Raw genomic sequence first — 21,490 nt, forward strand, 5'->3', positions numbered from 1 at the left:
TGCTCTGTTATGGGGGATCTGTGGATGATGCTCTGTTATGGGAGTTTTGTGGACGATGCTCTGTTATGGGGGAGTCTGTGGATGATGCTCTGTTATGGGAGTTTTGTGGATGATGCACTGTTATGGGAGTTTTGTGGACGATGCTCTGTTATGGGGGAGTCTGTGGATGATGCTCTGTTATAAGGGAGTCTGTGGATGATGCTCTGTTATGGGGATCTGTGGATGTTGCACCGTTATGGGAGTTTTGTGGCCGATGCTCTGTTATGGGGGAGTCTGTGGATGTTGCACTGTTATGGGAGTTTTGTGGACGATGCTCTGTTATGGGGGAGTCTGTGGATGATGCTCTGTTATGGGGATCTGTGGATGATGCTCTGTTATGGGAGTTTTGTGGACGATGCTCTGTTATGGGGGAGTCTGTGGATGATGCTCTGTTATGGGAGTTTTGTGGATGATGCACTGTTATGGGAGTTTTGTGGACGATGCTCTGTTATGGGGGAGTCTGTGGATGATGCTCTGTTATAAGGGAGTCTGTGGATGATGCTCTGTTATGGGGATCTGTGGATGTTGCACCGTTATGGGAGTTTTGTGGCCGATGCTCTGTTATGGGGGAGTCTGTGGATGATGCTCTGTTATAAGGGAGTCTGTGGATGATGCACTGTTATGGGGATCTGTGGATGTTGCACCGTTATGGGAGTTTTGTGGCCGATGCTCTGTTATGGGGGAGTCTGTGGATGATGCTCTGTTATAAGGGAGTCTGTGGATGATGCACTGTTATGGGAGTTTTGTGGACGATGCTCTGTTATGGGGAATTCTGTGGATGATGCACTGTTATGGGAATTTTGTGGACGATGCTCTGTTATGGGAGTTTTGTGGACGATGCTCTGTTATGGGGGAGTCTGTGGATGATGCTCTGTTATGGGGGAGTCTGTGGATGATGCACTGTTATGGGGATCTGTGCATGATGCTCTGTTATGGGAGTTTTGTGAACGATGCTCTGTTATGGGGGAGTCTGTGGATGGTGCTCTGTTATGGGAGTTTTGTGGATGATGCACTGTTATGGGAGTTTTGTGGACGATGCTCTGTTATGGGGGAGTCTGTGGATGATGCACTGTTATGGGGGAGTCTGTGGATGATGCTCTGTTATGGGAGTTTTGTGGACGATGCTCTGTTATGGGGATCTGTGCATGATGCTCTGTTATGGGAGTTTTGTGAAAGATGCTCTGTTATGGGGGAGTCTGTGGATGATGCACTGTTATGGGAGTTTTGTGGACGATGCTCTGTTATGGGAGTTTTGTGGACGATGCTCTGTTATGGGAGTTTTGTGAATGATGCTCTGTTATGGGGGAGTCTGTGGATGATGCACTGTTATGGGGGAGTCTGTGGATGATGCTCTGTTATGGGGGAGTCTGTGGATGATGCTCTGTTATGGGGATCTGTGGATGTTGCCCCGTTATGGGAGTTTTGTGGCCAATGCTCTGTTATGGGGGAGTCTGTGGATGATGCTCTGTTATGGGAGTTTTGTGAACGATGCTCTGTTATCGGGGAGTCTGTGGATGATGCTCTGTTATGGGAGTATTGTGGATGATTCTCTGTTATGGGAGTTTTGTGGACGATGCTCTGTTATGGGGGAGTCTGTGGATGATGCTCTGTTATGGGGGAGTCTGTGGATGATGCTCTGTTATGGGGGATCTGTGGATGTTGCACCGTTATGGGAGTTTTGTGGACGATGCTCTGTTATGGGGGAGTCTGTGGATGATACACTGTTATGGGAGTTTTGTGGATGATGCACTGTTATGAGGATCTGTGGATGATGCACTGTTATGGGAGTTTTGTGGACGATGCTCTGTTATGGGGGAGTCTGTGGATGATGCTCTCTTATGGGAGTTTTGTGGACGATGCACTGTTATGGGGATCTGTGGATGTTGCACTGTTATGGGAGTTTTGTGAACGATGCTCTGTTATGGGGGAGTCTGTGGATGATGCACTGTTATACGAGTTTTGTGGACGATGCTCTTTTATGGGGGAGTCTGTGGATGATGCACTGTTATGGGGATCTGTGGATGTTGCACTGTTATGGGAGTTTGGTAGATGATGCTCTGTTATGGGGGAGTCTGTGGATGATGCTCTGTTATGGGGAAGTCTGTGGATGATGCACTGTTATGGGAGTTTTGTGGACGATGCTCTGTTATGAGGGAGTCTGTGGATGATGCTCTGTTATAAGGGAGTCTGTGGATGTTGCACCGTTATGGGAGTTTTGTGGCCGATGCTCTGTTATGGGGGAGTCTGTGGATGATACACTGTTATGGGAGTTTTGTGGATGATGCACTGTTATGGGGGAGTCTGTGGATGATGCTCTGTTATAAGGGAGTCTGTGGATGATGCACTGTTATGGGGATCTGTGGATGTTGCACCGTTATGGGAGTTTTGTGGCCGATGCTCTGTTATAAGGGAGTCTGTGGATGATGCACTGCTATGGGGATCTGTGGATGTTGCACTGTTATGGGAGTTTTGTGGACGATGCTCTGTTATGGGGGAGTCTGTGGATGATGCACTGTTATGGGGATCTGTGGATGTTGCACCGTTATGGGAGTTTTGTGGCCGATGCTCTGTTATAAGGGAGTCTGTGGATGATGCACTGTTATGGGGATCTGTGGATGTTGCACTGTTATGGGAGTTTTGTGGACGATGCTCTGTTATGGGGGAGTCTGTGGATGATGCACTGTTATGGGGATCTGTGGATGTTGCACCGTTATGGGAGTTTTGTGGACGATGCTCTGTTATAAGGGAGTCTGTGGATGATGCACTGTTATGGGGATCTGTGGATGTTGCACCGTTATGGGAGTTTTGTGGACGATGCTCTGTTATAAGGGAGTCTGTGGATGATGCACTGTTATGGGGATCTGTGGATGTTGCACCGTTATGGGAGTTTTGTGGCCGATGCTCTGTTATGGGGGAGTCTGTGAATGATGCTCTGTTATAAGGGAGTCTGTGGATGATGCACTGTTATGGGAGTTTTGTGGACGATGCTCTGTCATGGTGGAGTCTGTGGACGATGCTCTGTTATGGGAGTTTTGTGGATGATGCTCTGTTATGGGGGAGTGTGTGGATGATGCTCTGTTATGGGAGTTTTGTGGACGATGCTCTGTTATGGGGGAGTCTGTGGATGATGAACTGTTATGGGAGTTTTGTGGATGATGCTCTGTTATGGGGGAGTCTGTGGATGATGCTCTGTTATGGGGGTTTTGTGGATGATGCACTGTTATGGGGATCTGTGGATGATGCTCTGTTATGGGGGAGTCTGTGGACAATGCTCTGTTATGGGGGAGTCTGTAGATGATGCACTGTTATGGGAGTTTTGTAGATGATGCACTGTTATGGGGGAGTTTTGTGGATGATGCTCTGTTATGGGGGAGTCTGTAGATGATGCACTGCTATGGGAGTTTTGTGGATGATGCTCTGTTATGGGGGAGTCTGTAGATGATGCATTGCTATGGGAGTTTTGTGGATGATGCTCTGTTATGGGGGAGTCTGTGGATGATGCTCTGTTATGGGAGTTTTGTGGACGATGCTCTGTTATGGGGGAGTCTGTGGATGATGCTGTTATGGAGGTTTTGTGGATGATGCACTGTTATGGGGGAGTCTGTTTATGACGCATTGTTTAGCATTGTCATGTGACACTATTACTGTTGGACCTGACAGGATTTTCCATCTGGAGCCTCTGAATCTTTTCTTCCTTGTATCACCCCCGCAGCGACCCTCGCCATATCAGGATGTGCCACAAATACGGCCTGCAACCTGGAACTAGAGGAGGATAAGAAGACCACCCTGTGTACTGGGGGGATTATCAGTGGGGCAGAAAATGCCCATCACTCCGTCCTTCTCCTGACAGCTGCCATACTTATTACATTCATATAATTAATGACCTCTTACATCATGTATTAACTCATAGAAATAATCTATAATGTCTGTAAAATGATATTAATATGAAGTGATAGAAATGTCTCACACAATGAGCTCAGTGCGACCGCAGACACCGACATCAGACCGAACACTGAGACCTCAACACGGACGGACGCCGGAATAATTACAGTTCCTCTTCTCCAATAGTTCGTCAGTTATGGCTGAAGAAAGTGAAATACTGACACCTTCTCCAGAGTAATCCTCACCTGCAGAATAAAACAATAAAGAGCCAAATGCTGAAAGCCCTGTGTGCCTGTGGTTATAGATAAAGATGTGCGGACCAATAGAAAATACTATAATACTGCCCCTATGTACAAGAGTAAAACTGCTATAATACTGCCCCTATGTACAAGAATATAACTACTATAATACTGCCCCTATGTACAAGAATATAACTACTATAATACTGCTCCTATATACAAGAATATAACTGCTATAATACTGCTCCTATGTACAAGAATATATCTACTATAATACTGCCCCTATGTACAAGAATATAACTACTATAATACTTCCCCTATGTACAAGAATATAACTACTATAATACTGCCCCTATGTACAAGAATATAACTACTATAATACTGCTCCTATATACAAGAATATAACTGCTATAATACTGCTCCTATGTACAAGAATATAACTACTATAATACTGCTCCTATGTACAAGAATATAACTACTATAATACTGCCCCTATGTACAAGAATATAACTACTATAATACTGCCCCCTATGTACAAGAATATAACTACTATAATACTGCCCCTATGTACAAGAATATAACTACTATAATACTGCCCCTATGTACAAGAATATAACTACTATAATACTGCCCCTATGTACAAGAATATAACTACTATAATACTGCCCCTATGTACAAGAATATAACTACTATAATACTTCCCCTATGTACAAGAATATAACTACTATAAAACTGCCCCTATGTACAAGAATATAACTACTATAATACTGCCCTATGTACAAGAATATAACTACTATAATACTGCTCCTATGTACAAGAGTAAAACTGCTATAACACTGCCCCTATGTACAAGAATATAACAACTATAATACTGCCCCTATGTACAAGAATATAACTACTATAATACTGCTCCTATGTACAAGAATATAACTACTATAATACTGCCCCTATGTACAAGAATATAACTACTATAATACTGCCCCTATGTACAAGAATATAACTACTATAATACTGCCCCTATGTACAAGAATATAACTACTATAATACTGCCCCTATGTACAAGAATATAACTACTATAATACTGCCCCTATGTACAAGAATATAACTACTATAATACTGCCCCTATGTACAAGAATATAACTACTATAATACTGCTCCTATGTACAAGAGTATAACTACTATAATACTGCCCCTATGTACAAGAATATAACTACTATAATACTGCCCCTATGTACAAGAATATAACTACTATAATACTGCCCCTATGTACAAGAATATAACTACTATAATACTGCCCCTATGTACAAGAATATAACTACTATAATACTGCCCCTATGTACAAGAATATAACTACTATAATACTGCCCCTATGTGCAAGAATATAACTACTATAATACTGCTCCTATGTACAAGAGTAAAACTGCTAGAACACTGCCCCTATGTACAAGAATATAACTACTATAATACTGCCCCTATGTACAAGAATGTAACTACTATAATACTGCTCCTATATACAAGAATATAACTACTATAATACTGCTCCTATGTACAAGAATATAACTAGTATAATACTGCCCCCTATGTACAAGAATATAACTACTATAATACTGCCCCTATGTACAAGAATATAACTACTATAATACTGCTCCTATGTACAAGAATATAACTACTATAATACTGCCCCCTATGTACAAGAATATAACTACTATAATACTGCTCCTATGTACAAGAATATAACTACTATAATACTGCTCCTATGTACAAGAATATAACTACTATAATACTGCCCCTATATACAAGAATATAACTACTATAATACTGCTCCTATGTACAAGAATATAACTAGTATAATACTGCCCCCTATGTACAAGAATATAACTACTATATATAATACTGCCCCCTATGTACAAGAATATAACTACTATAATACTGCTCCTATGTACAAGAATATAACTACTATAATACTACCCCCTATGTACAAGAATATAACTACTATAATACTGCCCCCTATGTACAAGAATATAACTACTATAATACTGCTCCTATGTACAAGAATATAACTACTATAATACTGCTCCTATGTACAAGAATATATCTACTATAATACTGCTCCTATGTACAAGAATATAACTACTATAATACTGCCCCTATGTACAAGAATATAACTACTATAATACTGCCCCCTATGTACAAGAATATAACTACTATAATACTGCTCCTATGTACAAGAATATATCTACTATAATACTGCTCCTATGTACAAGAATATAACTACTATAATACTGCCCCTATGTACAAGAATATAACTACTATAATACTGCTCCTATGTACAAGAATATAACTACTATAATACTGCTCCTATGTACAAGAATATATCTACTATAATACTGCTCCTATGTACAAGAATATAACTACTATAATACTGCTCCTATGTACAAGAATATAACTACTATAATACTGCCCCCTATGTACAAGAATATAACTACTATAATACTGCCCCCTATGTACAAGAATATAACTACTATAATACTGCTCCTATGTACAAGAATATAACTACTATAATACTGCTCCTATGTACAAGAATATAACTACTATAATACTGCCCCTATATACAAGAATATAACTACTATAATACTGCTCCTATGTACAAGAATATAACTAGTATAATACTGCCCCCTATGTACAAGAATATAACTACTATAATACTGCCCCCTATGTACAAGAATATAACTACTATAATACTGCTCCTATGTACAAGAATATAACTACTATAATACTGCCCCCTATGTACAAGAATATAACTACTATAATACTGCCCCCTATGTACAAGAATATAACTACTATAATACTGCTCCTATGTACAAGAATATAACTACTATAATACTGCTCCTATGTACAAGAATATATCTACTATAATACTGCTCCTATGTACAAGAATATAACTACTATAATACTGCCCCTATGTACAAGAATATAACTACTATAATACTGCCCCCTATGTACAAGAATATAACTACTATAATACTGCTCCTATGTACAAGAATATATCTACTATAATACTGCTCCTATGTACAAGAATATAACTACTATAATACTGCCCCTATGTACAAGAATATAACTACTATAATACTGCTCCTATGTACAAGAATATAACTACTATAATACTGCTCCTATGTACAAGAATATATCTACTATAATACTGCTCCTATGTACAAGAATATAACTACTATAATACTGCTCCTATGTACAAGAATATAACTACTATAATACTGCCCCCTATGTACAAGAATATAACTACTATAATACTGCTCCTATGTACAAGAATATAACTACTATAATACTGCCCCCTATGTACAAGAATATAACTACTATAATACTGCTCCTATGTACAAGAATATAACTACTATAATACTGCTCCTATGTACAAGAATATATCTACTATAATACTGCTCCTATGTACAAGAATATAACTACTATAATACTGCCCCTATGTACAAGAATATAACTACTATAATACTGCCCCCTATGTACAAGAATATAACTACTATAATACTGCTCCTATGTACAAGAATATATCTACTATAATACTGCTCCTATGTACAAGAATATAACTACTATAATACTGCCCCTATGTACAAGAATATAACTACTATAATACTGCTCCTATGTACAAGAATATAACTACTATAATACTGCTCCTATGTACAAGAATATATCTACTATAATACTGCTCCTATGTACAAGAATATAACTACTATAATACTGCTCCTATGTACAAGAATATAACTACTATAATACTGCCCCCTATGTACAAGAATATAACTACTATAATACTGCTCCTATGTACAAGAATATTACTACTATAATACTGCTCCTATGTACAGGAATATAACTACTATAATACTGCTCCTATGTACAAGAATATTACTACTATAATACTGCTCCTATGTACAAGAATATAACTACTATAATACTGCTCCTATGTACAAGAATATAACTACTATAATACTGCTCCTATTGTTGAGGGAGGATTTAAAGTGATTCTTCACGGTTGACTCAGTGATTTCCAGATTAATCTACAGGGCATTGCCGGCAATTGAAAATGACCAGACGGAGACTCGTGCCTCTGTATGGGGGATCGAGCAGATCTCTGGGCCCCGTTTATTGTCTGACTTTTCATAGTCATAGAAATTATACCTCAACCAATCAGCATAAGAACACGTTCACAGTTCTTAACCTATAAGAATACAGGAAAAACTTAACCCATGAGGATACAGGAAAAATGGGAACTACAGATATGGTCGTCTCTTTTTGGCATAGAAAAACATATTAACAGATGCCTCAGTCTTGTATAGCGATACCCCCACGAGTCTCTTATCTGGCTCACTCGAGTTAGAATACTCAAGGTCTTTATACCTATTATGAACCATAGACTAGCTGAATAACAAAATATTATCTTCGTGAGAAACAGGACAGTTAGTTCATAGCAGCTGTAACCTTCTACCTAAGTAAATAACAGAATTTATCTTTAACCAAAAACAAAATGGAGTCAAAGCACAAAATGGAGAATCTTTCATAATTTGTTCCTTCACATTCCCCCCTAGTTAAATTTTGTTAATTAATGTCCAGCATCAGAGGTACTATCCCAAGCTATAAGCTCGAGGGGTACTGGTCTTCACATGACTGGTGCCATGTTACCAGCCATGGCTGTTGCGGCGTACCCGTCCCCCCTGTATACTAGAGTTTATGAATAACAATTATTTATAACTGTAGTTGGGATCTTTTGAAGATAGCCATGTGCTTGGCTTCAACATCTTCATCAGATAACTTTGTGAAATCGGTGTAGAGAAGAGCAGGGGTGGCAACACTTTTGGTTTCATCATTAGTTGTCTTAGTGCAGAATTTCCTAATACATACAGAAATATACCAAAGAACAAGTTTTAGTGTTACATACATGACAAGGATATAGGCAGCGATGTGTAACAAACTTTGCAAGATTCCAGCTATCCAGCCGCAAGTCCCTCAAACCAATTGGCTGGATTAAGAAAAGAGAAGGTGTCTGCCCACTAACTGTCCTTATTACGGTCATTGATTGATCTCTAAGTCTTTGAATGTCCTCTAACTTTAACTTTATTGTACTATTGGGTTCTATATCTATATAATAACAGCATGCGGGTCCAATAATCTGACACATACCACCCTGTGCTCCTGTTAAGTAATCCAGTACTACAGTATATTGATTAGTGACTATGATAAGTTGGTTTTGGACAGCAACAGTAGTATTAAGTATATCCAATATATCCCAAATTTGATCATCTGGATAATCTGTGGCCCTAAGCAATTTATCCCACATTTGTGTAATCATAGGGTAAATAGAAATAGAACTGACAATTTTATTGGCTATACCCATCTGTATTATTAATCTTTCATGATATTGTACAAACTTATTATTCAAGGATATTGGAGAATTTAGGCTGTCCCATACGGTTACCAATATTATTATATAGAAATACAAAAAACCAAAACATTGTCCCCCTTATTTGCTACTAGTCTGTTTGACCAGCTTGCAGTGCGATACGTGGATCCACATCGGCCTTCCTTCCAGCTTTACTGACATAGGAGTAATGAGGAGAACTTGGTAGGGACCGTCATACAAGGGTTCTAGTCCGTGTTTTCTGACATAGCTTTTTCACGACCATAAAACCACCAGACTTCAAATTGTGACAAGTTTTCGGTTTCTGCTGAATCTGGAAGGGAAGAAGAAACTAAAACATGGGTGTTAGCAACATTTTTACTAAGCTGAATAACATATTGAACAGCACGGACAGTTTCTTCTGATAACTACTGAGACTGAAAATTTACAACTGAGAACCTAGCACCAAACAATATCTCATATGGGGACAGGCCATATTTTGCAATAGGGGTAGTACGAACGTGTAAGAGCCCTGGCCATGGAGCCGTAGTCTCCTGCATCATTTTGGTCAATTGTCCCCTCAGTGTGCCGTTCAGCCTCTTAACTTTCCCACTGGATTGTGGATGGTACGGGGTATGGAGGGCTACAGTGGATCCAAGCATTGTCAGAACCTCCTGACACATGAGAAGAAAAGGCCGGGCCTTGGTCACTTTCAACAACTTCTGGAACACCATATCTGCATATAACTTCCATCACCAGTTTCTTTGCTGTGATCTTCTTGCAGTCATGTTGGTAACGGGGAATGCTTCCGGCCAATTGGAGAACATGTCGACAACCACCAGACAATATTCATACCTTTCAGACTTAGACAACGTGATGTGGTCCACCTGGAGCCTTTGGAAAGGATAGTCGGGCTTAGCAAGGTGCTTCGGGGGTACACGTTGAAGTTGACCGGGATTGCAGGTCTGACAGATATTACATGCACGGTTGAGTGCTGTCAGGACTGTAGAAATACCTGGAGTCCAGTAGAATTTTTGTACCAGGGCAAGGGCCTGTTTTTTTTTTTCCTCGATGTGTGGGCCCATGTGCCCACACGGCAATAGCAGGGTACATCCGCTTAGGGAAACACACAAGTTGGTCCTTTTTCCAGAGACCATTGTCCATACGTGCTCCATCAGCTTTCCACTGCTTCACTTCTTCCTTTGGAGACATTCTCTGCATCGTCATTAAGCGGTCTCGCGGGTTCCGGCAGAAAATTTCAGTCTGGCGTAGATCATCAGGTTCCTGTAGAGTCAGTGTTTCTTGTAACTGTTTACGCTGAGAGCGTGTGGTCACCATAGTTGGTATGGGCGGTTCAACGGGTAGGAAAGCAGCAGCTTTTGCTTGCATATCTGCAGAGGCGTTACCAACAGTCTGTGGACTGTTCCTAGGACCGACGCTCCTTAACTTTGATAATGGCCACCTGGGTAGATAATTTGATTGAGTCCATGAGGGTTTTAACAGCTTCAGCATTCTTCACTGAGTCCCGGCGGTAGTAACAAATCCTCGATTGGCCCATAGGGCTCCGAAATCATGAGCAATACCAAATGCATACTGTGAGTCCGTGTATATATTAGCCCGCCTGTCTTTGGCCAGAACACATGCAGTAGACAGAGCCTGAAGTTCTGCTTCTTGTGCTGACAGGGAGGGAGGGAGTGCAGCTGCGTGCACTACAGTGTCTTCCATAGTAACAGCGTATCCGGTGTGGAGTCTGCCAAAATCATCATCATATCTTGAACCGTCTTTCAGGGCCTTGTAGAGAGGTAGCATTATGCGGGATGCGTCCGGTATTTACTGACACAATAAGTACATAGTCCAAGAAAACGCTGGAGTTCAGTCTCATCTTTTGGGAAAGGAAGGGAGCTGACGGCTATTTTTCTTTCTTCTGTGAGGTGTCTGGCACCCTGAAGGAGACAGTGACCCAAAAATATCACTTGACCAAGGCAGAACCGAAGTTTCGAGGCCGAAACCCGACAGTTCAGATCTGCCAGATACTTGAGGAGGCTAACAATGGCAACAATGGCTTCCTGCTCTGTTCGTGCACACAAGAAAAGATTACCCACATACTGAAGCAACGTGACATAGGGATATTCTAACTGCCAGGGTAAGAGACACTCGCCCATATTTTTTTGCAAACTGATTCGGACTGTTTTGGGCCCCTTGTGACATAACTGTCCACATCAATTGTCGTCCCTGATAAGTGAATGCAAACAGAAACTGGCAATCTGGGTGTAATGGAATGCTGAAGAAGGCATTGGCGAGGTCGATGACTGTGAACCAAGCAGCATCCTGAGATATCTGGGACAAGAGTATATGGATTAGGCACCACCGGAGTTTCTAGAACAGTAGCTGCATTAACTGCCCGTAGGTCTGTATACCGGCAGGGGGTTGGCCGGGTGGGGTCTTTTTCTTAACGGGAAACAAGGGCGTGTTACATGGGGAAACACAGGGTACCAGGGCACCATTATCGAGTAACGTTTGTATTTGCCCCTTGAGGCCCCGCTCCTGATCATGTTTCAAAGGGTACTGATGGACTTTGGGAAAAGGGGCACCAGGTTTGAGAAACACTTTTACTGGTTTTACAGGCATTATTGGGGGTGGATCTGGGCCTATCAGGGCCATCATAACCGTGGGAAGGGCATGTAAGATATACATATTATTATGTTCATCTGCATAGGGGTTATATAACATAAATACCATTTGACCATCATCTTGGCTCACCAACTCTCTAGGTCTGCTCAGGTGCACTTATACATCCATCATATTGTCTTTGTCTGAGAATTAACATGGCGAGGGAGATTTCCAGACACAGGGTTAAAATAGATATTGGAGCGTAAGACTGGATTTGTGTAAGGGAGGGGGGGGCTGGAGCTAGAGTCTGTTTCTTGGGCCACTGGTAAGGAACCGAGCTGCGTCCTTGAAGCTGCTGCGGGGGGGCTAGAGAGCGAGCAGAGATCGCTGCAGCTGCTGATTTAGAGTGGGTTAAGTTCTTCTGAAAACTTAGTACTATTTTTTTCAATGCATCGTCCGGAGTGGAATTCTCGATGTCGGATCTAACTGACATTACTGCCTCTTTCAATTCAGATTTAAGGCCGGACATCAAAGCTACTGCAAAAAGGTGTGAATGGGCTTTATTATACAGTGAAAACCCCAAATCTTTAAATACTACCGTAAGACGCCCATAGAACTTCTCGGCAGTCTCCCCCTTGTCCTGTGTGACATCTGTGAGGGGGGTAGCTTGGTCCGCTAGTCTATCTTGTGCCCAAACCCTTAAAGCATTACAGAAATCAACATCACTCTCATAGGTTCCCCATTCACATTATACATTATGCCACTCTCAATAATTGGAAAATACCCCTCTCCAGCCTTCACCTGGAGTAAGTGTAACAGATCTCTCCGGGGAGTGGGATAAATCTCTCGATTTGCTGCTATTTGTCTATAGTCTGGTGCTGGCGGTGGCTGATAATAAGTGCCGTCAGCGTTTAGCAAGGGAAAGGTGGGGGCTACAACTCCGGGTCTTCTTGTTTCACAATTGTAACAGACGTCTCTCCACTGAGAATTAGTAACTCCGCATACATCACAAATCCACCCGGCAGGATCATAGTTTTGGCAACCCAGGATATATTGGAGCTTTGGGGTTGAGGGGCATAGGGCTTACAGTCGGGAGAAAAGGCTTAATTTCCTGGGGAGGGACCATATTACCTAACAGGGGACCCCCCTGTTTCAGATTATTATTGTTTGCTTTCCCAACACATTAACCCCTCTGTGACCTTAGACGTACTATCCCGTCGAGGTGCCCTGGGCTTATCTGACCCTGGACGGGATAGTACGTCATAGCCGATCGGCCGCGCTCACGGGGGGAGCGCGGCCGATCGCGGCCGGGTGTCAGCTGCTTATCGCAGCTGACATCTGGCACTATGTGCCAGGAGCGGTCACGGACCGCCCCCGGCACATTAACCCCTGGCACACCGCGATCAAACATGATCGCGATGTGCCGGCGGTGCAGGGAAGCACCGCGCAGGGAGGGGACTCCCTGCGGGCTTCCCTGAGCCCCCCGCAGCAACGCGATGTGATCGCGTTGCTGCGAGGGTCTCACCTCCCTCCCTGCTCCCTCCACCTCCGGATCCAAGATGGCCGCGGATCCGGGTCCTGCAGGGAGGGAGGTGGCTTCACAGAGCCTGCTCAGAGCAGGCACTGTGAAGGCTGCAGCGCTGCATGTCAGATCAGTGATCTGACAGAGTGCTGTGCAAACTGTCAGATCACTGATCTGTGATGTCCCCCCCTGGGACAAAGTAAAAAAGTAAAAAAAAAATTTTCCAAATGTGTAAAAAAAAAATAAAAAAAAATATTCCAAAATAATGAAAAAAAAAAAAATATTATTCCCATAAATACATTTCTTCATCTAAACAAAAAAAAACCAACAAAAGTACACATATTTAGTATCGCCGCGTCCGTAACGACCCGACCTATAAAACTGTCCCACTAGTTAACTCCTTCAGTAAACACCGTAAGGAAAAAAAAAAAAAAACGAGGCAAAAAACAACGCTTTATTATCATACCGCCGAACAAAAAGTGGAATAACACGCGATCAAAAGGACAGATATAAATAACCATGGTACCGCTGAAAGCATCATATTGTCCCGCAAAAAAACGAGCCGCCATACAGCATCATCAGCAAAAAAATAAAAAAGTTATAGTCCTGAGAATAAAGCGATGCAAAAATAATTATTTTTTCTGTAAAATAGGTTTTATCGTATAAAAGCGCCAAACCATAAAAAAATGATATAAATGAGGTATCGCTGTAATCGTACTGACCCGAAGAATAAAACTGATTTATCAATTTTACCAAACGCGGAACGGTATAAACGCCTCCACCAATAGAAATTCATGAATAGCTGGTTTTTGGTCATTCTTCCTCACAAAAATCGGAATAAAAAGCGATCAAAAAATGTCACGTGCCCGAAAATGTTTTCAGTAAAAACGTCAACTCGTCCCGCAAAAAACAAGACCTCACATGACTCTGTGGACCAAAATATGGAAAAATTATAGCTCTCAAAATGTGGTATTGCAAAAAATATTTTTTGCAATAAAAAGCGTCTTTCAGTGTGTGACGGTTGCCAATCATAAAAATCCGCTAAAAAACTCGCTATAAAAGTAAATCAAACCCCCCTTCATCACCCCCTTAGTTAGGGAAAAATAAAAAAAAATGTATTTATTTCCATTTTCCCATTAGGGCTAGGGTTAGGGCTAGGGTTAGGGCTAGGGTTAGGGTTAGGGCTAGGGTTAGGGTTAGGGTTAGGGCTAGGGTTAGGGCTAGGCTTAGGGCTAGGGTTAGGGCTAGGGTTAGGATTAGGGCTAGGGTTAGGGCTAGGGTTAGGGCTAGGGTTAGGGTTAGGGCTAGGGTTAGGGCTAGGGTTAGGGTTGGGGCTACAGTTAGGGTTGGGGCTAAAGTTAGGGTTAGGGTTTAGATTACATTTACAGTTGGGAATAGGGTTGGGATTAGGGTTAGGGGTGTGTCAGGGTTAGAGGTGTGGTTAGGGTTACCGTTGGAATTAGGGTTAGGGGTGTGTTTAGATTAGGGTTTCAGTTATAATTGGGGGGTTTCCACTGTTTCGGCACATCAGGGGCTCTCCAAACACGACATGGCGTCCGATCTCAATTCCAGCCAATTCTGCGTTGAAAAAGTAAAACAGTGCTCCTTCCCTTCCGAGCTCTCCCGTGTGCCCAAACAGGGGTTTACCCTCACATATGGGGTATCAGCGTACTCAGGACAAATTGGACAACAACTTTTGTAGACCAATTTCTCCTGTTACCCTTGGGAAAATACAAAACTGGGGGCTAAAAATAATTTTTGTGGGAAAACAAAAAGATTTTTTATTTTCACGGCTCTGCGTTATAAACTGTAGTGAAACACTTGGGGGTTCAAAGTTCTCACAACACATCTAGATAAGTTCATTGAGGGGTCTAGTTTCCAATATGGGGTCACTTGTGGGGGGTTTCTACTGTTTAGGTACATTAGGGGCTCTGCAAACGCAATGTGACGCCTGCAGACCAATCCATCTAAGTCTGCATTCCAAATGATGCTCCTTCCCTTCCGAGCCCTCCCATGCGCCCAAACGGTGGTTCCCCCCCACATATCAGGTATCAGCGTACTCAAGACAAATTGGACAACAACATTTATGGTCCAATTTCTCCTGCTAACCCTGGAAAAATACAAAACTGGGGGCTAAAATATAATTTTTGTGGAAAAAAAAATATTTTTTATTTGCACGGCTCTGCGTTATAAACTGTAGTGAAATACTTGGGGGTTCAAAGCTCTCACAACACATCAAGATGAGATCCTTAGGGGGTCTACTTTCCAAAATGGTGTCACTTGTGGGGGGTTTCTACTGTTTAGGTACATTAGGGGCTCTGCAAACGCAATGTGACGCCTGCAGACCATTCCATCTAAGTCTGCATTCCAAATGGTGCTCCTTCCCTTCCGAGCCCTCCCATGCGCCCAAACGGTGGTTCCCCCTCACATATGGGGTATCAGCGTACTCAGGACAAATTGGACAACAACTTTTGTGGTCCAATTTCTCCTGTTACCCTAGGAAAAATACAAAACTGGGGGCTAAAAAATAATTTTTGTGGGAAAAAAATTTTGTTTTATTTTTATGGCTCTGCATTATAAACTTCTGTGAAGCCCTTGGTGGGTCAAAGTGCTCACCACACATCCAGATAAGTTCCTTAGGGGGTCTACTTTCCAAAATGGTGTCACTTGTGGGGGGTTTCAATGTTTAGGCACATCAGTGGCTCTCCAAACGCAACATGGCGTCCCATCTCAATTCCTGTCAATTTTGCATTGAAAAGTCAAACGGCGCTCCTTCCCTTCCGAGCTCTCCCATGTGCCCAAAAAGTGGTTTACTGCCACATATGGGGTATCAGCGTACTCAGGACAATTTGGACAACAACTTTTGGGGTCCATTTTCTCCTGTTACCCTTGGTAAAATAAAACAAATTGGAGCTGAAGTAAATTTTTTGTGTAAAAAAGTTAAATGTTCATTTTTATTTAAACATTCAAAAAATTCCTATTAAACACCTGAAGGGTTAATAAACTTCTTGAATGTGGTTTTGAGCACCTTGAGGGGTGTAGTTTTTAGAATGGTGTCATACTTGGGCATTTTCTATCATATAGACCCCTCAAAATGACTTCAAATGAGACGTGGTCCCTAAAAAAAAATGGTGTTGTAAAAATGAGAAATTGCTGGTCAACTTTTAACCCTTATAACTCCCTAACAAAAAAAAAATTTGGTTCCAAAATTATGCTGATGTAAAGGAGACATGTGGGAAATGTTACTTATTAAGTATTTTGTGTGACATATCTCTGTGATTTAATTGCATAAAAATTCAAAGTTTGAAAATTGCGAAATTTTCAAAATTTTCGCCAAATTTCCGTTTTTTTCACAAATAAACGCAGGTACTATCAAAGAAATTTTACCACTATCATGAAGTACAATATGTCACGAGAAAACAATGTCAGAATCACCAGGATCCGTTGAAGCGTTTCGGAGTTATAACCTCATAAAGGGACAGTGGTCAGAATTGTAAAAATTGGCCCGGTCATTAACGTGCAAACCACCCTTGGGGGTAAAGGGGTTAATCTCAGTCACTTTCTCAGTTCCTTCCTGCACCACAAACATCCAGTTTTTCTGTCATAGTAATACACAACTTTCCTTTTTTTTTTTTTTTTTTTTTTCAACGTAACAAAAACAGATCCGAATTCACTTTCTCTGTTAATCCTTAATTAGCTATATATCAACCATTCAACTTGAAACAGATGAATCTTTTACCAATCTTTCAATTACTTACAAGTTTCCTCTAAAATAGGCACAATTCTTTCACTTTCAAATTCCAACTTGAACTTACGATATTTCTTTCTAATTCAATACAATATTGTACTATTGCTTTAAATAAAGCACAGATCTTCCAGTACGTATTACACAAGGATAGAAAATTCAGAGAGGACGCAGCATTGTGCCCCCTCCATACCAGAAACACAGATAAGAACATCACAGCATTCCTCAACACAAAAGAAACCAATAGCGCAGCTATTTGACCCCTCCCATCGGATATTTTGGAAATCTATACACAGAAACAGAATGCAGCAGTTCTCAGACTTAATTAATTTCTACAAAACCTTCATCGCACAATTCATATGCCAGAACACCTTAGAAAAACCAATCATTGAGAATATTTTCCTCATCTTTGGGCTAACAGTATCAGATTCAACACACAAATTCAAAGTCTTCTCTTACTTCCATGGAAACAAGATTCTCCTTTAGAGCTAAATATCCTTACTTTGTCGTGCATAGTACCAGAGCGGCCGTATATAGTCTATTCCACTAGGTTTACCTGTCCCCCACTGGGACAACCCAAAAACGCGGTACTCAGTGAAAGGAGGAGGGCGTCTTAGACTTCCCTCCGAATACCTCTGGATATATATACTGTATACTTCTATATATTCCTGAGTTACGTATCCTACCCAATCTTCGATCACCTCACCGCGCCTGATTCTAACAATGATCAGGAATTCAGGATATTTTGACTATAAAGAGAATTACATCACTGGTCAATCCGGGGTGTCCGTCCCTTATGAGGTACGGTTCGAGCACTGGGCTCCCAACGGAACTACACCTCTATATGATTCCACCCAAAAATCACCCACCATCGGGGACAAACCTCAGATCCTCTTTGCAGCAACAAACACAGGAAAACCACACCAAACGGTCAGTCTGGACAGTATAACTGCCAACTTACCGTGGTTGTTGTGGGGGATGATCAGTCCCAATTTTCCAGTGCCTGTGTCCGCTCCGAGGGTCCTTTGTCTGGTTGTCCTCCGGGGGGCAGAGGCGTTCCTGGTTGGGGCCCCATGTTTTCGGGCGCCAAGCTGTTGAGGGAGGATCTAAAGTGACCCTTCACGGTTGACTTAGTGATTTCCAGATTAATCTACAGGGCGTTGCCGGCAACTGAAAATGACCAGACGGAGACTCGTGCCTCTGTGTGGGGGATCGAGCAGATCTCTGGGCCCCGTTTATTGTCTGACTTTTCATAGTCATAGAAATTATACCTCAACCAATCAGCATAAGAACACGTTCACAGTTCTTAACCTATAAGAATACAGGAAAAACTTAACCCATGAGGATACAGGAAAAATGGGAACTACAGATATGGTCATGTCTTTTTGTCATAGAAAAACATATTAACAGATGCCTCAGTCTTGTATAGCGATACCCCCACGAGTCTCTTATCTGGCTCACTCGAGTTAGAATACTCAAGGTCTTTATACCTATTATGAACCATAGACTAGCTGAATAACAAAATATTATCTTCGTGAGAAACAGGACAGTTAGTTCATAGCAGCTGTAACCTTCTACCTAAGTAAATAACAGAATTTATCTTTAACCAACAACAAAATGGAGTCAAAGCACAAAATGGAGAATCTTTCATAATTTGTTCCTTCACACTATGTACAAGAATATAACTACTATAATACTTCCCCTATGTACAAGAATATAACTACTATAATACTTCCCCTATGTACAAGAATATAACTACTATAACACTGTCCCTATGTACAAGAATATAACTACTATAATACTGCTCCCTATGGACAAGAATATAACTACTATAATACTGCTCCCTATGGACAAGAATATAACTACTATAATACTTCCCCTATGTACAAGAATATAACTACTATAATACTGCCCCTATGTACAAGAATATAACTACTATAATACTGCCCCTATGTACAAGAATATATCTACTATAATACTGCTCCTATGTACAAGAATATAACTACTATAATACTGCCCCCTATGTACAAGAATATAACTACTATAATACTGCCCCTATGTACAAGAATATAACTACTATAATACTGCCCCTATGTACAAGAATATATCTACTATAATACTGCTCCTATGTACAAGAATATAACTACTATAATACTGCCCCCTATGTACAAGAATATAACTACTATAATACTGCCCCCTATGTACAAGAATATAACTACTATAATACTGCCCCTATGTACAAGAATATATCTACTATAATACTGCTCCCTATGTACAAGAATATAACTACTATAATACTGCCCCTATGTACAAGAATATAACTACTATAATACTGCTCCTATGTACAAGAATATAACTACTATAATACTGCACCCTATGTACAAGAATATAACTACTATAATACTGCCCCTATGTACAGGAATATAACTACTATAATACTGCTCCTATGTACAAGAATATAACTACTATAATACTGCTCCTATGTACAAGAATATAGATTCAAAGATTCAAGATTCAAAGAATTAGAAGTAGAATATAAGAAGTAACTGCTATTATACTGCTCCTATGTACAAGAACATAACTACTATTATACTGCTCCTATGTACAAGAATATATCTACTATAATACTGCCCCTATGTACAAGAATATAACTACTATAATACTGCTGCTATGTACAAGAATATAACTACTATAATACTGCTCCTATGTACAAGAATATATCTACTATAATACTTCTCCTATGTACAAGAATATAACTACTATAATACTGCCCCTATGTACAAGAATATAACTACTATAATACTGCTCCTATGTACAAGAATATAACTACTATAATACTGCTTCTATGTACAAGAATATAACTGCTATTATACTGCTCCTATGTACAAGAATATAACTACTATAATACTGCTCCTATGTACAAGAATATAACTACTATAATACTGCTGCTATGTACAAGAATATATCTACTATAATACTGCCCCTATGTACAAGAATATAACTATTATAATACTGCTCCTATGTACAAGAATATAACTACTATAATACTGCTCCTATGTACAAGAATATAACTATTATAATACTGCTCCTATGTACAAGAATATATCTACTATAATACTGCCCCTATGTACAAGAATATAACTACTATAATACTGCTCCTATGTACAAGAATATAACTACTATAATACTGCTTCTATGTACAAGAATATAACTACTATAATACTGCTCCTATGTACAAGAATATAACTACTATAATACTGCTCCTATGTACAAGAATATAACTACTATAATACTGCTCCTATGTACAAGAATATAACTACTATAATACTGCTCCTATGTACAAGAATATAACTACTATAATACTGCTTCTATGTACAAGAATATAACTGCTATTATACTGCTCCTATGTACAAGAATATAACTACTATAATACTGCTCCTATGTACAAGAATATAACTACTATAATACTGCTGCTATGTACAAGAATATATCTACTATAATACTGCTCCTATGTACAAGAATATATCTACTATAATACTGCTCCTATGTACAAGAATATAACTACTATAATACTGCCCCTATGTACAAGAATATAACTACTATAATACTGCTCCTATGTACAAGAATATATCTACTATAATACTGCTCCTATGTACAAGAATATAACTACTATAATACTGCTGCTATGTACAAGAATATAACTATTATAATACTGCTCCTATGTACAAGAATATAACTACTATAATACTGCTCCTATGTACAAGAATATAACTACTATAATACTGCTGCTATGTACAAGAATATATCTACTATAATACTGCTCCTATGTACAAGAATATATCTACTATAATACTGCTCCTATGTACAAGAATATAACTACTATAATACTGCTGCTATGTACAAGAATATATCTACTATAATACTGCCCCTATGTACAAGAATATAACTACTATAATACTGCTCCTATGTACAAGAATATAACTACTATAATACTGCTCCTATGTACAAGAACATAACTGCTATTATACTGCTCCTATGTA

General features: G+C 40.2%; 2 protein-coding genes across 2 annotated transcripts in view; both read left to right on the top strand.

The window, feature by feature from the left end:
• LOC138641559 (phospholipase A2 inhibitor PIP-like) overlaps positions 1–4,202 on the top strand; it is a 67,491-nt gene extending 63,289 nt beyond the window's left edge. The window contains exon 6 of the mRNA XM_069729022.1: positions 3,752–4,202. Coding sequence (XP_069585123.1) covers positions 3,752–3,915 — 164 coding nt within the window. The 3' untranslated portion in view covers positions 3,916–4,202. The remainder of the gene's footprint in view (positions 1–3,751) is intronic.
• The window catches only part of LOC138643509 (uncharacterized), a 1,192,186-nt gene that overhangs the window by 354,879 nt on the left and 815,817 nt on the right, over positions 1–21,490 (top strand). The window lies entirely within an intron of this gene.

Source organism: Ranitomeya imitator, chromosome 6 (assembly GCF_032444005.1).
Source record: "Ranitomeya imitator isolate aRanImi1 chromosome 6, aRanImi1.pri, whole genome shotgun sequence".
Lineage (NCBI taxonomy): Eukaryota > Metazoa > Chordata > Amphibia > Anura > Dendrobatidae > Ranitomeya > Ranitomeya imitator.